General features: G+C 25.0%; 1 protein-coding gene and 1 long non-coding RNA gene across 3 annotated transcripts; one reads left to right on the plus strand and one right to left on the minus strand.

Moving 5' to 3' along the window:
* Positions 1-1,959: 1,959 nt before the first annotated feature.
* On the plus strand, positions 1,960-4,543 carry LOC120415590 (uncharacterized). Of its 2 annotated transcripts, XM_039577183.2 has the most exons (4): positions 1,960-2,435; positions 2,939-3,049; positions 3,279-3,353; positions 4,368-4,543. In XM_039577183.2, exons 1-4 carry the CDS (start codon positions 2,240-2,242, stop codon positions 4,541-4,543), a joined length of 558 nt encoding a protein of 185 aa, XP_039433117.1. In that variant the 5' UTR covers positions 1,960-2,239. The 2 variants fall into 2 exon arrangements, with proteins under 2 accessions (XP_039433117.1, XP_039433118.1); XM_039577184.2 differs by having other exon boundaries at positions 2,053-3,049; positions 4,368-4,506.
* LOC120415591 (uncharacterized) lies at positions 3,283-18,788 on the minus strand. Its single transcript, XR_005605220.2, has 5 exons — positions 18,440-18,788; positions 18,235-18,319; positions 17,926-18,069; positions 13,145-14,014; positions 3,283-5,152 (listed from the first exon to the last, which is right to left on the minus strand). It is a non-coding gene; the product is annotated as an uncharacterized LOC120415591 (long non-coding RNA).
* Between the last annotated feature and the right edge of the window lie 933 nt (positions 18,789-19,721).

Below are 19,721 nucleotides of genomic sequence, written 5' to 3' on the forward strand. Positions count from 1 at the left end.
TACTCTGTGGTGAAACTACTTTTTTCTGTCATTCTGGAATGACGAAACGACCTACTTTTCATCGACCAATATAAGAGTTATCTACGTGCGCATGTATTGTGTGTACGTCCCGCATAGTCAACAACCATACAGTCACCATTTGTCGAATGATTTTTCCTAAATGATCTTAATAATACACCAAATAGGGTGCAACCGTACATTTTCCATTCCCCAAACAATCCTACAATTTATTAAATAGGTCGTTAGGTAATGTTACAATACATTTTTACAAGGGATTTTTTTCGTGGATCATAGTCATACCCTACCCCAAACTGTTCAATTCTTATTTTATGGGAACCGTACCACAAATTAATAAAATATGATTTTAAATGGTGAACTGCTTTACCGACACTTACCGACACCATTTGAAAAGGGAGGAGCCAAAAAATAAACTTTACAAATGTTCTGGGAGCTATGGATTTAACGGGAATGGTAAGTATATGATTATTAATGGTGAGCGTTTTTTTTTTGTAATGTCCGGGATTTGTTACCGCTTGATGATGATGTCTCCTCCCGCATAAAAATGTATGATGATTTGCACTGTTAAAACCATCCAATTACAATACATATTACAATATTTATGGTAAGTTTATTGTTGACTTTTTCGAACTTTACTGGAATGGCGATGAAGCTACTATACAATTCATGGTTACAGCTAATTGTAAGGTTTTGTTATTGGAAATGTTATAAATGGAAACAATAAAACTATCGTAAAATGCATGAATATAGCAAATCTTATGGTTTTTGTATTGGAAATCTCATAATGCATTTTTTCCAATTTTTTTGTTACATTACGTTCATTGTAATGTTATAGTTGCGTAGTGTGAACTTTTTTGAACGATTTTTTTAAAATAATTTGAATCATGTAATAAAAGTATTAAAAACGAGTTATATTTTAAAAACAAAACATCACAAACGATTTTGTGAAAAGCTCAAATCAAATCAAACAATTTTAAAAACTTAAGCATTAAAACATTAATTATTTTACTGTTCCCTCACAAAAAAAAATATTAAAATATTAATTTATTAATATATTGATATATTAATATATTAAAATATTCAAATAATAAAATATTGAATTATTAAAATATTAATTTATTAATATATTGATATATTAATCTATAATTTATTAATATATTAAAATATTAAAATATTAATACATTTAAACATTTAAACATTTAAACATTTAAACATTTCAACATTTAAACATTTAAACATTTAAACATTTTAACATTTTAACATTTTAACATTTTAACATTTTAACATTTTAACATTTTAACATTTTAACATTTTAATATTTTAACATTTTAACATTTTAACATTTTAACATTTTAACATTTTAACATTTTAACATTTTAACATTTTAACATTTTAACATTTTAACATTTGAACATTTTAACATTTCAACATTTTAACATTTTAACATTTTAACATTTTAACATTTTAACATTTTAACATTTTAACATTTTAACATTTTAACATTTTAACATTTTAACATTTTAACATTTTAACATTTTAACATTTTAACATTTTAACATTTTAACATTTTAACATTTTAACATTTTAACATTTTAACATTTTAACATTTTAACATTTTAACATTTTAACATTTTAACATTTTAACATTTTAACATTTTAACATTTTAACATTTTAACATTTTAACATTTTAACATTTTAACATTTTAACATTTTAACATTTTAACATTTTAACATTTTAACATTTTAACATTTTAACATTTTAACATTTTAACATTTTAACATTTTAACATTTTAACATTTTAACATTTTAAAATTTTTAACAATTTAACATTTTAACATTTTAACATTTTAACATTTTAACATTTTAACATTTTAACATTTTAACATTTTCACATTTTAACATTTTAACATTTTAACATTTTAACATTTTAACATTTTAAAATTTTAAAATTTTAACATTTTAACATTTTAACATTTTAACATTTTAACATTTTAACATTTTAACATTTTAACATTTTAACATTTTAACATTTGAACATTTTAACATTTGAACATTTTAACATTTTAACATTTTAATATTTTAACATTTTAACATTTTAATATTTTAACATTTTTACTCAAAAAAAGAAAAGGCATAAAATAATAAGGATCCCAAAACGAACACACCATGACACCTGACGTCGTCGCCTGAACCGTACGACGCTCCCAAACGAACGCACCATGGTTGAGCGGGTTGAGCAAGCTGTCAAATTTTTTCACTCGCGATGCGTGTTCGATCCTGTTTTGTTTGGCCGCAGTTTCAAAAGTTTTAATCGAAATGAAATCGCGTGTGCTTGTGAAAAACCAAACTCCCGGCGTCAAATCTGCCGGGTGACTGATCCGGGAGGGAGAAGAAGATTAGTGTCAGCAACTTTTGGTGAGTATTTGGACCGGTGAAGAACATTAATGCGTCCGCAATTTGGGGCAGATTCCGTCGCCATCGTCGTCGTTTGAAGTAGGTACGTGTGTTTTGGTACTTCTTCCGGACCGGTTTGGAAGAAGTTACCAGATGCGTCCGGGATTTGTGCCAGATTCTGTTGTCGTCGTCCTTCCGGACCGGTTTGGATAAAAGTTGCCAGATACGTCCAGGATGTGTGCCAGATTCCGTCGTCGGTCATGTGTGGGTGCGTGTGTTTTTGAACTTCTTCCGGTTCCAAAGAAGTTGGCAATCGCGTCCAAGATTTGTGCATCGTCATCGCCGACGTTTGTAGTGTTTGTGTGTGGTTATGTTTTGGAATTTCTTCCGAAACGGTTTGAAAGAAGTTGCCAGTCGCGTCCGATTGTTTATGCCGCTCACACGTTCCGTCGTCGTCGTTTGAAGTGTATCCAGCCCCATTTTTATAGCCCTCTTAGGAAATACCTTTTTTTTCTATTTTACAGGATCCTCAATCGTCAACGAATCAGAAGAGCTCCGGGATGTAAATATCAGGCGTTTCATGAAATTTGGAGATGGCGGAACCCCTCCTGCAGCAGCAGCAGATGTTTGTCATGGTCTGATGCATTAAGTGATTTGTTTAAATTTTCAAGATTCTTTCCGCAAACGTCAAACCATAAAAATTATTGCCGGATCTTTTCTGGAAGAGATTCGGCACCAGTTTGTACTGATTTGACGTTTGCTGAGGGTGTCGAAAAGTTTGACTAAGTCAACTGCTTGCAAAAAAACAATGGTCTGCTTGGGTAACTTTCTTAAGTTTATTTTGTTATTTTTTTTCTTTTACAGGAGGCATTTGCAACGGTGCGGAGCTATTTGATTACGGGACACGGAAGCTTGATCAACGAAATGAAGAATTCAAAAGTTAAGATATCTTAGATTTTGAAATTTAGCAATTTAAACATTTGAAAATTATACATTTAAATATTTTTTTTCAAAACTTGAAAAAAGAAAATTTAAAAATTTAAAGCAAATTGAAATTCTACAATTTCAAAACTCCCAAATCCTGAAAATACAAAATTAAAAAACGACGGTATAAAAAATTAAATTAGAAACTGTGGGTTCAAAAATTCAAATACAGTCTGCATTTGATTTGATAATTTGAGAAATTTAAAATAAAGGGCTTAAATAAATTTTAAATTTAATAACCAAAGTTTTTGTTTAAATATCTTGAATAAAAGCATTTAAGAATCTCAGAATAAAATCTGAGAATTTTGATCTGGGGGGGTGAATAGAGCGGTTCAAAAGCGGAACCGTTTTGAACTGCAAAGCGGAGCCATTTTACTGTTCGCCAGAAGCAGCAAGTATTGTAATCATTCATTAGGGAAATTATTGTAAAAACCAAATATGGTTTGTTGATTTTCTTTTTCTTTTGATATAGCGAACCTTTTGTAATTATTCTCCGAATCACCATAACCATTACCAGTAAAGTCGTCGTAGAGCCATTCTTTCTCCAATGAACCCACTTCCTACTGGCTATTTCTCCCTTTTCAGTGCTCATCCGGAGGTCGTCTCCAACAATTGATTCCGCCCGAATTGTGGGCACGATTCGCTTTTTCTAGTACAAAACGTTATTTATTAAGACTTGTACTTTGTCTCAAAATGGGCACTGTACTTCTTAGAGCTCTTGCTTACATTTTGTTCCAAACCGACTTCGCAAAACTTCACCCACTTCTGACGCAGTTATTTGTCTTCCGAAAACTTGGAAAAAAATGCGCACAGAAGATTTCAAAACAAATTATTCAAGTGCAAAGAAAAAGTCACGCTTGTGCTCATTCGAAAATCACGTTACGCATTCTCTCGTCTCATCCCCCAGATTTTGATTATTTAAATTAAGATTTTTCTTAACTTAATTGTCTTCTCATTTATTAATACCAGCAAATCAATCCGGAGTCTCCAGTCGACAAAAGGTACCGGCGGACAGACTGAACACACCACGGCATCACCCACCCGAGGGGGAACAGGAACCGGTCTCGATCGAGGGTTTCAAACGGAATCGAAAGCGAAAGAAAACGTCGTGGAAGGATTCCTTTTGGCGATTTGCAAAAAGCTGAAGAAGGCGTTAACAATTCATGAACAAATAAACAAAGTGGTTCAATGTTGAATATAAATAACATACTATGAATAACAATAAAACTACTGTAAAATTTACTTTATTTACTATTTATTTTAATGTCCGAAAATAGTTTTCACAGTAGTATTTAGTGGGGAATAAACCATAAAGAATTATAATTTTACTGTGTAATTCATTGTAATGCTTATTAGTTTTATTGTCCGCATATAGTTTTTACCGCATCATTTACTAGATAAAAAACCATGAAGAACTGTAAATTGACTGTGCAATGCATTGTAATGCTTGCTGTTTTTATTATTAATGTATGATGATTTCTATAGTCAGGACGAGTTTTTGGATGAAAAATGCAACATTAGATTAACAGTAAAATGCGTCGTATTTGGTAAAAAAATGTATGGAAAAATTTCGAAATTTTTATGGTACCGGTGCATAACAACCCCCCTTTTTTATGGTAAAATCCCAAAATACGACGCAAATTATCTTAAAAAACGATGCTGTCTACTGTTAAAACACTGTCAAAATGACAATATATTTTATCGTTTTGTAACGTTAAAATTTACTGTAAGTTCATCAGAAATCTTTATGCGGGCTGTTGATTCTTCCGTGGTGCTGCCGCCTTATCTAATTGAGCTATCTCAGTTACATTACGTTTGGCGGTTTAAAATGCATTTTATTATGAAATGTGACCTCAAAATTTATCATAAATATATCGTAACATGTATGGTAGAACCATACAAATAAATTATAGACCAATCACATGGCGAACAGTTATCGTTCTGATAATGGTCAATCAATTGATTAAAGATTTGGACTTATAAAAATTATCACGAAAATAAATTAGCTTTACATACAAACTATATGGCAAACAGGTATATCGTTCCATGAATTGTTGAACAATGGTTTGAATTGTTGGGACTTAGGAAAATTTTCGCTGATTCAGGTATATCGTTCCATGAATTGTTGAACAATGGTTTGAATTGTTGGGACTTAGGAAAATTTTCGCTAAATTCAGGTATATCGTTCCATGAATTGTTGAAGTATTATTTGAATTATTCGGACTTAGGATTTTTTTTTTTGCTGTAGTTCAATTGGCTCAATCATACAATACCTGTTTCAAATAATCCTAAGCGTTTGGCGAACAGTTATATCGTTCCATGAATTGTTGTACAATTGTTTGGATTATTGGGACTTAAGAGTTTTTCGCTGAGCTTCAAGTTGGAAATACTACGTCGGCTATGGTACCCTTATGTTTTAACAATAGCTGTTCCGAAAAATCCTTACCATATGGCGAAAAGTTATATTTCTCCATGAATTGTTGAACAATTGTTTGAATCATCGGGACTTAAGAAAATTTTCGCTAAAATTCATTTTTGGCTCATTCATACAAAAACTGTTTGAAATAATACCAAACATATGAGGAATAATTATATCGTACCATTAATTGTTGTGCAATTGTTTCAATTATTAGGACTTAGGAAATTTAGGAAATTTTCCGCTTAAGTTTCTTTGACTAAATCATACCGAGTATCATAACTTTTATCATACCGGCTACAGTACTATTATGTTCTAACAATAGCTGTTTCGAACCATCCTAATCGTATGACGAATAGATACCGTTCATTAAATTGTAGGGAAAAAAATCAACCATTCGAATATGTCAAGATAAGTGTAACAATTCGGGAAATAGTACCATTTTAATTTTGTTATATGGTCGTGACATTATATCAACAATATCACAAATGGTAACCATACCAGAAATAATTTTCTTATGATTTCGACAGTTTTACCTTTGGTATCCCGAATAAAATTATATGATAATATGCATTGTCAAAACCATGCAGTTACAATAGATATTATAATATCTATAGTTAGTTTATGGTTGATTTTTTTGAACTTCATTGGAATGACGATAAAGCTATCGTAGATTTCATGGTTACAGTCAATTTCATGGTTTTGTTATTGGAAATGTTATAAATTGAAACAATAAAACTACCGTAAAATACATGAAGACAGCAAATATCATGTTTTTGTTATTGGAAATCTCATAATGCATTTTTTTCCAAATTTTTGTTACAGTAAGTTTAATTGTAATGTTATAGTTGCATAGTGTAAACTTTTTTTTAACGATTTTTTTTTCAAATATTGCAAATCATGTAATAAAAGTATTGAAAATATTAAAATATTAAAATATTTAAATATTTGAATATTAAAATATTAAAATATTAAAATATTAAAATATTAAAATATTAAAATATTAAAATATTAAAATATTAAAATATTAAAATATTAAAATATTAAAATATTAAAATATTAAAATATTAAAATATTAAAATATTAAAATATTAAAATATTAAAATATTAAAATATTAAAATATTAAAATATTAAAATATTAAAATATTAAAATATTAAAATATTAAAATATTAAAATATTAAAATATTAAAATATTAAAATATTAAAATATTAAAATATTAAAATATTAAAATATTAAAATATTAAAATATTAAAATATTAAAATATTAAAATATTAAAATATTAAAATATTAAAATATTAAAATATTAAAATATTAAAATATTAAAATATTAAAATATTAAAATATTAAAATATTAAAATATTAAAATATTAAAATATTAAAATATTAAAATATTAAAATATTAAAATATTAAAATATTAAAATATTAAAATATTAAAATATTAAAATATTAAAATATTAAAATATTAAAATATTAAAATATTAAAATATTAAAATATTAAAATATTAAAATATTAAAATATTAAAATATTAAAATATTAAAATATTAAAATATTAAAATATTAAAATATTAAAATATTAAAATATTAAAATATTAAAATATTAAAATATTAAAATATTAAAATATTAAAATATTAAAATATTAAAATATTAAAATATTAAAATATTTAAATATTAAAATATTAAAATATTAAAATATTAAAATATTAAAATATTAAAATATTAAAATATTAAAATATTAAAATATTAAAATATTAAAATATTAAAATATTAAAATATTAAAATATTAAAATATTAAAATATTAAAATATTAAAATATTAAAATATTAAAATATTAAAATATTAAAATATTAAAATATTAAAATATTAAAATATTAAAATAATTAAATATTAAAATATTAAAATATTAAAATATTAAAATATTAAAATATTAAAATATTAAAATATTAAAATATTAAAATATTAAAATATTAAAATATTAAAATATTAAAATATTAAAATATTAAAATATTAAAATATTAAAATATTAAAATATTAAAATATTAAAATATTAAAATATTAAAATATGAAAATATTAAAATATTAAAATATTAAAATATTAAAATATTAAAATATTAAAATATTTAAACATTTAAACATTTAAACATTTAAACATTTAAACATTTAAACATTTAAACATTTAAACATTTAAACATTTAAACATTTAAACATTTAAACATTTAAACATTTAAACATTTAAACATTTAAACATTTAAACATTTAAACATTTAAACATTTAAACATTTAAACATTTAAACATTTAAACATTTAAACATTTAAACATTTAAACATTTAAACATTTAAACATTTAAACATTTAAACATTTAAACATTTAAACATTTAAACATTTAAACATTTAAACATTTAAACATTTAAACATTTAAACATTTAAACATTTAAACATTTAAACATTTAAACATTTAAACATTTAAACATTTAAACATTTAAACATTTAAACATTTAAACATTTAAACATTTAAACATTTAAACATTTAAACATTTAAACATTTAAACATTTAAACATTTAAACATTTAAACATTTAAACATTTAAACATTTAAACATTTAAACATTTAAACATTTAAACATTTAAACATTTAAACATTTAAACATTTAAACATTTAAACATTTAAACATTTAAACATTTAAACATTTAAACATTTAAACATTTAAACATTTAAACATTTAAACATTTAAACATTTAAACATTTAAACATTTAAACATTTAAACATTTAAACATTTAAACATTTAAACATTTAAACATTTAAACATTTAAACATTTAAACATTTAAACATTTAAACATTTAAACATTTAAACATTTAAACATTTAAACATTTAAACATTTAAACATTTAAACATTTAAACATTTAAACATTTAAACATTTAAACATTTAAACATTTAAACATTTAAACATTTAAACATTTAAACATTTAAACATTTAAACATTTAAACATTTAAACATTTAAACATTTAATCATTTAAACATTTTAACATTTTTATTCAATAATAGAAACGGCAAAAAATATTAAGGGTCACAAAACGAACACGACGCTCCCCTAACGAACGCACCATGACACCTAATCTGGGCGACGCTCCCCTAACGAACACACCATAGTTGATCGAGCTGTCATCAAGGCTGTCATTTTTTTTTCACCCGCGCGCGTGTTTGATCCTGTTTGTGTGGCGCAGTTGAAATCGAGAATACTCAAGTCGAATCGCGTGTGCTCGTGAATGAAGTTGTTCCGGCGTTCGTTCAACATGGTTCTGATGGACAAATCCACCGGGTCACCGAACCGGAACGGCTCTGGGATGGCGGAATTTTCGCATATTTGGGTGAGTATTTGGAGTTTTGTTGAACTTGGAGAGGGCGGAATCGCACCCGCAACAGCAGCAGGCATTTTCAGGCAAATTTCCCAAGCTACTGTCTGATGCACAAAGTGATTTGTTTACCTTTTTTTGGTACTCTCCGCAAACTTCAAGCCATACAAAATTGTTGCCGGATCTTTTACGGGAGAGATCCGGAGAAAGATCCGGCAGCAATTTGTTTTGATTTGACGTTTGCTGAGGGTGCGGACAAGTTTGGTTATGTTCAAAAGAGAATGGTCAAGGTCAAGTTTGCGAGAGCAATGGTCTGAACAAACTGTGTGTGTTCCTCTTTTTTACAGGGACTTCTTCTACCAGGCCCGGCGCCTGCTGCGGACACTTCCGGCCGGATTTGTTCAGGATGGTCGTTTCGTCTGGAGGCGAAAATCGTTAGGTAAGTTGTGTGTTAATGCTCAACGGTGAACGTTCAAACAACGGTCAAGGAAAAGGTCACGAAAAGAATTTTGTTGAGTGGTACGCAACTGAAAATAACAGAAACAGAAAGTAGCGTTTGACGTTTATTGACACGGTGCCTGTGTTAAATTTGTTTTGATGAATAAATAAAATAATAGAATTTGCAAATTTGAATGCCACTGATAATTACAAATGTTTATATAATTTTGTTTTTAATGTAAACATATAGAGCTGCTCATCAGCCCGAATCTCAAAATGCTGAATCTTGGAAGGAAATTAGGCAATTAGGATATTAGGAAATTCGGAAATTAGGAAATTAGGGAATAAGTAAATTTGGAAAATAGGAAATTAGGAAATAAGGAAATAAAGAAATTATGAAATAAGGAAATTTGGAAATTTGGAAATTAGGCAATTAGGAAATTCGGAAATTAGGCAATTCGGAAATAAGGCAATTCGGAAATTCGGAAATTAGGAAATTCGGAAATAAGGAAATTTGGAAATTAGGCAATTAGGAAATTAGGAAATTGAGAAATTCAGAAATTCGGAAATTAGGAAATTAGGAAATTAGGCAATCAGGAAATTAGGAAATTAGGAAATTAGGAAATTAGGAAATTAGGAAATTAGGAAATCAGGAAATTAGGAAATTAGGCAATTAGGAAATTAGGAAATTAGGTAGTTAGGAAATTAGAAAATTAGGGAAATAAGAAATTTGGAAATTAGGAAATTTGGAAATTAGGAAATCAGGAAATTAGGAAATTAAGAAATTAAAAAAAATAACAATTAAGAAATTACAAAATAAGTAAATTCGGATACTAGGAAATTCAGAAATTCGGAAATAAGGCAACTAGGAAATTAGGAAATTAGGAAATTAGAAAATTAAGAAATTAGGAAATTAGGAAATTAGGAAATTAGGAAATTAGGCAATTAGGAAATTATGAAATTATGAAATTAGGAAATTAGGAAATTAGGAAATAAGGAAATTAGGCAATTAGGTAATTAGGAAATTATGAAATTAGGCAATTAGAAAATTAGGTAATTAGGAAATTAGGAAATTATGAAATTAGGAAATTAAGAAATTAAAACAAATAACAATTAAGAAATTACAAAATTAGTAAATTCGGATACTAGGAAATTCAGAAATTCGGAAATTAGGCAATTAGGAAATTAGGAAATTAGGAAATTAGGAAATTAGGAAATTAGGAAACTAGGAAATTAGGAAATTAGGAAATTAGGAAATTAGGAATTAAGGAAATTAGGAAATTAGGAAATAAGGAAATTAGGCAATTAGGAAGTTCGGAAATTCGGAAATAAGAAAATTGAGATATAAAGAATTTTGTAATTTTAGAATTTTAGAATTTTAGAATTTTAGAATTTTAGAATTTTAGAATTTTAGAATTTTAGAATTTTAGAATTTTAGAATTTTAGAATTTTAGAATTTTAGAATTTTAGAATTTTAGAATTTTAGAATTTTAGAATTTTAGAATTTTAGAATTTTAGAATTTTAGAATTTTAGAATTTTAGAATTTTAGAATTTTAGAATTTTAGAATTTTAGAATTTTATAATTTCATAATTTTAGAATTTTAGAATTTTAGAATTTTAGAATTTTAGAATTTTAGAATTTTAGAATTTTAGAATTTTAGAATTTTAGAATTTTAGAATTTTAGAATTTTAGAATTTTAGAATTTTAGAATTTTAGAATTTTAGAATTTTAGAATTTAGAATTTTAGAATTTTAGAATTTTAGAATTTTAGAATTTTAGAATTTTAGAATTTTAGAATTTTAGAATTTAGAATTTTAGAATTTTAGAATTTTAGAATTTTAGAATTTTAGAATTTTAGAATTTTAGAATTTTAGAATTTTAGAATTTTAGAATTTTAGAATTTTAGAATTTTAGAATTTTAGAATTTTAGAATTTTAGAATTTTAGAATTTTAGAATTTTAGAATTTTAGAATTTTAGAATTTTAGAATTTTAGAATTTTAGAATTTTAGAATTTTAGAATTTTAGAATTTTAGAATTTCAGAATTTTAGAATTTTAGAATTTTAGAATTTTAGAATTTTAGAATTTTAGAATTTTAGAATTTTAGAATTTTAGAATTTTAGAATTTTAGAATTTTAGAATTTTAGAATTTTAGAATTTTAGAATTTTAGAATTTTAGAATTTTAGAATTTTAGAATTTTAGAATTTTAGAATTTTAGAATTTTAGAATTTTAGAATTTTAGAATTTTAGAATTTTAGAATTTTAGAATTTTAGAATTTTAGAATTTTAGAATTTTAGAATTTTAGAATTTTAGAATTTTAGAATTTTAGAATTTTAGAATTTTAGAATTTTAGAATTTTAGAATTTTAGAATTTTAGAATTTTAGAATTTTAGAATTTTAGAATTTTAGAATTTTAGAATTTTAGAATTTTAGAATTTTAGAATTTTAGAATTTTAGAATTTTAGAATTTTAGAATTTTAGAATTTTAGAATTTTAGAATTTTAGAATTTTAGAATTTTAGAATTTTAGAATTTTAGAATTTTAGAATTTTAGAATTTAGAATTTTAGAATTTTAGAATTTTAGAATTTTAGAATTTTAGAATTTTAGAATTTTAGAATTTTAGAATTTTAGAATTTTAGAATTTTAGAATTTTAGAATTTTAGAATTTTAGAATTTTAGAATTTTAGAATTTTAGAATTTTAGAATTTTAGAATTTTAGAATTTTAGAATTTTAGAATTTTAGAATTTTAGAATTTTAGAATTTTAGAATTTTAGAATTTTAGAATTTTAGAATTTTAGAATTTTAGAATTTTAGAATATTAGAATTTTAGAATTTTTGAATTTTAGGATTTTAGAATTTTTGAATTTTTGAATTTTTGAATTTTAAGTTTTTAGAAACAGCTAATTTAATAGAATTTGTATTGAAACAAACATGTTTAAATATTCCCCATGTCTTATTTACTATTTTTCTCTTCTACAGAGGCCTATTTCACTAAGGATTGTGCTTCACAAATACGCGAGAGTCCGCAGTAGATCCGGCACCGGCTACAAACATTTCGAACAACGTCAGAAAGTTCGGATTGAAGCAGAATATTAAAAGAAAACGACGCAGAAAAAAAGTACTATTTTTTTTAATCAACGAAAAAAAACTATAAGAATACAATAAAACTTACCGTATTGACCATTAATTTCAATGTATTAATATATGTTTTAAAGTACAATTTAGTGGAGAGAAAAAAATAAATACAATGAAAATACAATGAATCATACTGTAGTTATTATTTATTTCAATGTACGAATATAGTTTAAACCGTACTATTTAGTATGGAAAAATCCATGAAGAACTGTAAATTTACTGTGCAAACCATTGTAATGGTTACTGTTTTTATTATAAATGTATGATGTTTTCTATGGTCAGGGTAATTTTTTGGACGGAAAAGGCATCAATGAAAATACGGTAGAATGTATAGTTTTTGGTTTTTTTTTGTATGGGGAAAAGTCGAAATTTTTATGGTGACTGTGCCTAACAATACCCCTTTTTTATAGTAAATTCTCAAAATAAGATATATTCTATGGTGAAAAAACATAAAGGCTACTGTAGAATCATGGTAAAAATAACCATAGAATTTATCGTGTGATAACCATAAAATCTACTGTTGGTTTATAGTAAAACTTTATGCGGGATCCCGCATAAAGTTTTACTATAAACCAACAGTAGATTTTATGGTTATCACACGATAAATTCTATGGTTATTTTTACCATGATTCTACAGTAGCCTTTATGTTTTTTCACCATAGAACATATCTTATTTTGGGAAATTACTATAAAAAAGGGGTATTGTTAGGCACAGTCACCATAAAAATTTCGACTTTTCCCCATACAAAAAAAAACCAAAAACTATATATTCTACCGTATTTTCATTGATGCCTTTTCCGTCCAAAAAATTACCCTTACCATAGAAAACATCATACATTTATAATAAAAACAGTAACCATTACAATGGTTTGCACAGTAGATTCACAGTTCTTCATGGATTTTTCCATACTAAATAGTACGGTTTAAACTATATTCGTACATTGAAATAAATAATAACTACAGTATGATTCATTGTATTTTCATTGTATTTATTTTTTTTCTCCACTAAATTGTACTGTAAAACATATATTTATACATTGAAATTAATGGTCAATATGGTAAGTTTTATTGTATTTTTATCGTTTTCTTTAATTTCACTTAATTTAGCACTTTTTTTCGTGTCGTTTTCTTTTGTTATTCCGCTTCAATCCACACTGTTTGAAATTATTCGGAATGTCCGTAGCCGGTGCCGGATCAACTGCTTCGTAATTGGGATAGACATTCGCGTAATCTAGAAGCACAATCCTTAGTGAAATTAGCCCCTGTAGAAGAGAAAAACACTGAATTAGACATAAGGAAAATTTACATATGTTTGGCATGTTAAGGATCCGGTTCATTTTCTATTAAATTAGCTGTTCTTAAATTCTGAAATTTAGAAATTCTTAAATTCCTAAATTCCTTAATTCCTAAATTCCCAAATTCCCAAATTCCTAAATTCCAAAATTCCTAATTTCCTAAATTCCTAATTTCCTAAATTCCTAAATTCCTAACTTCATAATTTCCTAATTTCCTTAACTCCTATATACTTAAATTCCTAATTCCCTAATTCCCTAAATTCCTAAATTCCAGAATTCCTATATTCCTGAATTCCCAAATTCACAAATCCCTTAATTCCTAAATTCCTAAATCATGAAATTTTGAAATTCTTAAATTCCTAAATTCCTAAATTCCTTAATTCCCAAATTCCTAAATTCCAAAATTCCTAATTTCTTAAATTCCTAAATTCCTAACTTCATAATTTCCTAATTTCCTTAACTCCTATATTCTTAAATTCCTAATTCCCTAAATTCATAAATTCCTTAATTCCAGAATTCCTAAAATCCTATATTCCTGAATTCCCAAATTCACAATCCCTAAATTCCAAATTTTCTAAATTCCTGAATTTTTAAATTCCTTTATTCCTAAATTCCTAATTTCATAAGTTCATAATTTAATAATTTCCTATATACCTGAATTCCTAAGGAATTAAGGAATCTAAATTCCAAAATTGAAAAAAAAACCTAAAAAATTCTAATTTCCTAGATTCTTAAATTCCATAATATCTCAATTCCTAAACTACTAAATTCCTAAATTCTTAACTTCATAATTCCATAAATTCCTATAATCCTAAATTCCTTAAATTCCTAAATTCTTACATTTCTAAATTCCTGAATTCCTAAATTCCCAAATTCCCAAATTCCCAAATTCCTAAGTTCCAAAATTTCAAAAATCCAAAATTCTTAAATTGCTTAATTACAAAATTGCAAAATTCCAAAATTGCAAAATTGCAAAATTCCAAAATTGCAAAATTCCAAAATTCCAAAATTCCTTAATTCTAAAATTCAAAAATTCCAATACTCCAAAATTCCATAATTCCTAAATTCTTAAATTTCTAAATTTCTAAATTCCAAATTCAAAAATTCCAATACTCCAAAATTCCATAATTCCTAAATTCTTAAATTTCTAAATTTCTAAATTTCTAAATTTCTAAATTTCTAAATTTCTAAATATCTAAGTATCTAAATTTCAAAATTTCTTAATTTCTAAATTTCTAAATTTCTAAATTTCTAAATTTCTAAATTTCTAAATTTCTAAATTTCTAAATTTCTAAATTTCTAAATTTCTAAATTTCTAAATTTCTAAATTTCTAAATTTCTAAATTTCTAAATTTCTAAATTTCTAAATTTCTAAATTTCTAAATTTCTAAATTTCTAAATTTCTAAATTTCTAAATTTCTAAATTTCTAAATTTCTAAATTTCTAAATTTCTAAATTTCTAAATTTCTAAATTTCTAAATTTCTAAATTTCTAAATTTCTAAATTTCTAAATTTCTAAATTTCTAAATTTCTAAATTTCTAAATTTCTAAATTTCTAAATTTCTAAATTTTAAAATTTCTAAATTTCTAAATTTCTAAATTTCTAAATTTCTAAATTTCTAAATTTCTAAATTTCTAAATTTCTAAATTTCTAAATTTCTAAATTTCTAAATTTCTAAATTTCTAAATTTCTAAATTTCTAAATTTCTAAATTTCTAAATTTCTAAATTTCTAAATTTCTAAATTTCTAAATTTCTAAATTTCTAAATTTCTAAATTTCTAAATTTCTAAATTTCTAAATTTCTAAATTTCTAAATTTCTAAATTTCTAAATTTCTAAATTTTCTAAATTTCTAAATTTCTAAATTTCTAAATTTCTAAATTTCTAAATTTCTAAATTTCTAAATTTCTAAATTTCTAAATTTCTAAATTTTCTAAATTTCTAAATTTCTAAATTTCTAAATTTCTAAATTTCTAAATTTCTAAATTTCTAAATTTCTAAATTTCTAAATTTCTAAATTTCTAAATTTCTAAATTTCTAAATTTCTAAATTTCTAAATTTCTAAATTTCTAAATTTCTAAATTTCTAAATTTCTTAAATTTCTAAATTTCTAAATTTCTAAATTTCTAAATTTCTAAATTTCTAAATTTCTAAATTTCTAAATTTCTAAATTTCTAAATTTCTAAATTTCTAAATTTCTAAATTTCTAAATTTCTAAATTTCTAAATTTCTAAATTTCTAAATTTCTAAATTTCTAAATTTCTAAATTTCTAAATTTCTAAATTTCTAAATTTCTAAATTTCTAAATTTCTAAATTTCTAAATTTCTAAATTTCTAAATTTCTAAATTTCTAAATTTCTAAATTTCTAAATTTCTAAATTTCTAAATTTCTAAATTTCTAAATTTCTAAATTTCTAAATTTCTAAATTTCTAAATTTCTAAATTTCTAAATTTCTAAATTTCTAAATTTCTAAATTTCTAAATTTCTAAATTTCTAAATTTCTAAATTTCTAAATTTCTAAATTTCTAAATTTCTAAATTTCTAAATTTCTAAATTTCTAAATTTCTAAATTTCTAAATTTCTAAATTTCTAAATTTCTAAATTTCTAAATTTCTAAATTTCTAAATTTCTAAATTTCTAAATTTCTAAATTTCTAAATTTCTAAATTTCTAAATTTCTAAATTTCTAAATTTCTAAATTTCTAAATTTCTAAATTTCTAAATTTCTAAATTTCTAAATTTCTAAATTTCTAAATTTCTAAATTTCTAAATTTCTAAATTTCTAAATTTCTTAATTTCTAAATTTCTAAATTTCTAAATTTCTAAATTTCTAAATTTCTTAATTTCAAAATTTTTAAATTTCTTAATTTCAAAATTTTTAAATTCCTAAATTCCTAAAATCCTAAATTGCTAAAATCCTAAAAATCAATCAGAATTTTAGCAAAAAAAAATATAAAAAAATACTAAAAACATTCCATTTTTTCGTACTCGATTATCCGATAACTCGACTATTTCGGTTTATTTTGATTAATATCGAAAAATCAATCATCCGAAGGTTCAGATTACCGAAGAAGGAAAAATTCTACTTTTATTTTGGACTGAAATTTTAGTTCACTCATACAAAATAAGTTGATTCGATCTGTTGGTTACAGTTTTCCATTTTAGGTTACACAATTTTGTAATTTTAAAATGTTAGAATTTTTTTAAACTCAAATTTTCTGATTTTCTAAATTTAAATTATTTGAAATAAATTGTAGAATTCTTAAACATTTGAATCCTAGAAAATCTCTTTAAAAAAATATGATTTTTCTCTATGGTTTCCAATATTCTGAACAATAAGCAAAATCCTGCTTTTTGATTTTCGTCCTTTCAAGATTCAGCGTTTTGAGATTCGGTTTGATGAGCAGCTCTGGATTATCAATATTTTTACATTAAATACAACTTTATTTGTAATTTTCAGTTGCATTGAAATGTGCAAATCCAAATTACACTCAAACCCCGATGGTTTGACACCAACTGTTGTCAAACGAACGGGGTCACTTTTTAGTTTGACACCCCTTTTACACTGAGCTCACACACACTACCAAACGTTTGTTTTGATAGTATGCGTGAGCGCCGTGTAAAAAGTGACAGTTCGTCACTTTTTAGTTTGACTTTGACCAACCAACGGGGTACAAACTAAAAAAGTGTCAAACGAAAAAGTGACCAACCACCGGGGGTTGAGTGTATTTGATTCACTAATCAAAACAAATTGCACCGCGTGAAACGCTACATTCCGTTTCTGTTACTTTTCAGCTGCGTACCGCAAAAAAAAATCGTGACCTTCTCCTTGACGTTTGAAAGTTTTCCGAGCTGCGCAGCCCCAACACAGAACTCACCTAACGATTTTCGCCTCCAGGCGAGACGAGCTCACCATCCGGAACAAACACGGCCGAAAGTGACCGCAGCAGGCGCCGGGTCCTCTCCCAATCGAACGCATCCGTTGGGTTGTGTCCCGTTAGCGAACCCGGTGGGAGAAGTCCCTGTGAAAAGAGAAACAAACAGTTTGTTTAGATCAAATGTTGCTGCAGTAGGCCACGAAAGATATCTGCTGCTGCTACGGAGATTTCGCACCGTGGCTCTCCCCTCCCACAACAAATCAGAGGAAAGTTTTCCAAGCAAAATTCCACCACAGCTGAAATACTCACCCAAAATGGTTGACAATTTCAAATTTGCTTTTCCGGATCGGTGACTCGGCAGATTTTTTCTGCCGGAAACGTGTGGAAGAAGTCCCTGTAAAGTAGAAAAAAACAAACACTGTGATAAAGCAATCTGCCCAAGCAGGCAATAGATAGTGCCGCTGCTGTTTTGTTTGGAATTCCCCTCCACCCTCACGAAACTCAAAATACTCACCCAAAGTTCCGCCATCCCGGAGCCGCTCCAATTCGAACTTCGAACATCCGTCCACCAACACTAGGATCGCGTTCGGCAACTTGATTGCCAATCGCCGGATGTTGCCAATTGGCTTAAACGACCGCCTCAACGCGAAAAATCCGGGTTTCCCCTAAAACTTCAGCAAACACCGTCAACACGAACATGATCGGACACGCGCGAGTAAAAAAAGTGACAGCTCGCTCGAACCATGGTGCGTTCGTTTCAGGAGCGTCGCACGGGTTCAGTGTAACTTGGTGTAACGGTGCGTTCGTTGCATGAGCGTCGGCTGAACAGGTTCAGTGTAAAGTTGGGTTTGTTAATTGATATTGGAATGTTTAAATGTTTAAATGTTTAAATGTTTAAATGTTTAAATGTTTAAATGTTTAAATGTTTAAATGTTTAAATGTTTAAATGTATAAATGTTTAAATGTTCAAATGTTTAAATGTTTAAATGTTTAAATGTTTAAATGTTTAAATGTTTAAATGTTTAAATGTTTAAATGTTTAAATGTTTAAATGTTTAAATGTTTAAATGTTTAAATGTTTAAATGTTTAAATGTTTAAATGTTTAAATGTTTAAATGTTTAAATGTTTAAATGTTTAAATGTTTAAATGTTTAAATGTTTAAATGTTTAAATGTTTAAATGTTTAAATGTTTAAATGTTTAAATGTTTAAATGTTTAAATGTTTAAATGTTTTAATGTTTAAATGTTTAAATGTTTAAATGTTTAAATGTTTAAATGTTTAAATGTTTAAATGTTTAAATGTTTAAATGTTTAAATGTTTAAATGTTTAAATGTTTAAATGTTTAAATGTTTAAATGTTTAAATGTTTAAATGTTTAAATGTTTAAATGTTTAAATGTTTAAATGTTTAAATGTTTAAATGTTTAAATGTTTAAATGTTTAAATGTTTAAATGTTTAAATGTTTAAATGTTTAAATGTTTAAATGTTTAAATGTTTAAATGTTTTAATGTTTAAATGTTTAAATGTTTAAATGTTTAAATGTTTAAATGTTTAAATGTTTAAATGTTTAAATGTTTAAATGTTTAAATGTTTAAATGTTTAAATGTTTAAATGTTTAAATGTTTAAATGTTTAAATGTTTAAATGTTTAAATGTTTAAATGTTTAAATGTTTAAATGTTTAAATGTTTAAATGTTTAAATGTTTAAATGTTTAAATGTTTAAATGTTTAAATGTTTAAATGTTAAATGTTTAAATGTTTAAATGTTTAAATGTTTAAATGTTTAAATGTTTAAATG

This window comes from Culex pipiens, chromosome 2 (genome assembly GCF_016801865.2).
Source record: "Culex pipiens pallens isolate TS chromosome 2, TS_CPP_V2, whole genome shotgun sequence".
NCBI classification, from domain to species: Eukaryota; Metazoa; Arthropoda; class Insecta; order Diptera; family Culicidae; genus Culex; species Culex pipiens.

What these genes read in the sequence shown, in the direction of transcription:
- LOC120415590 (XM_039577183.2), top strand. Translation starts at nt 2,240, where the DNA reads ATGGTTGAGCGGGTTGAGCAAGCTGTCAAATTTTTTCACTCGCGATGC. An exon ending in ATTAGTGTCAGCAACTTTTG is followed by an intron (nt 2,436 to 2,938) that starts GTGAGTATTTGG and finishes TCTATTTTACAG; the next exon opens with GATCCTCAATCGTCAACGAA. An exon ending in ACGAAATGAAGAATTCAAAA is followed by an intron (nt 3,354 to 4,367) that starts GTTAAGATATCT and finishes TATTAATACCAG; the next exon opens with CAAATCAATCCGGAGTCTCC.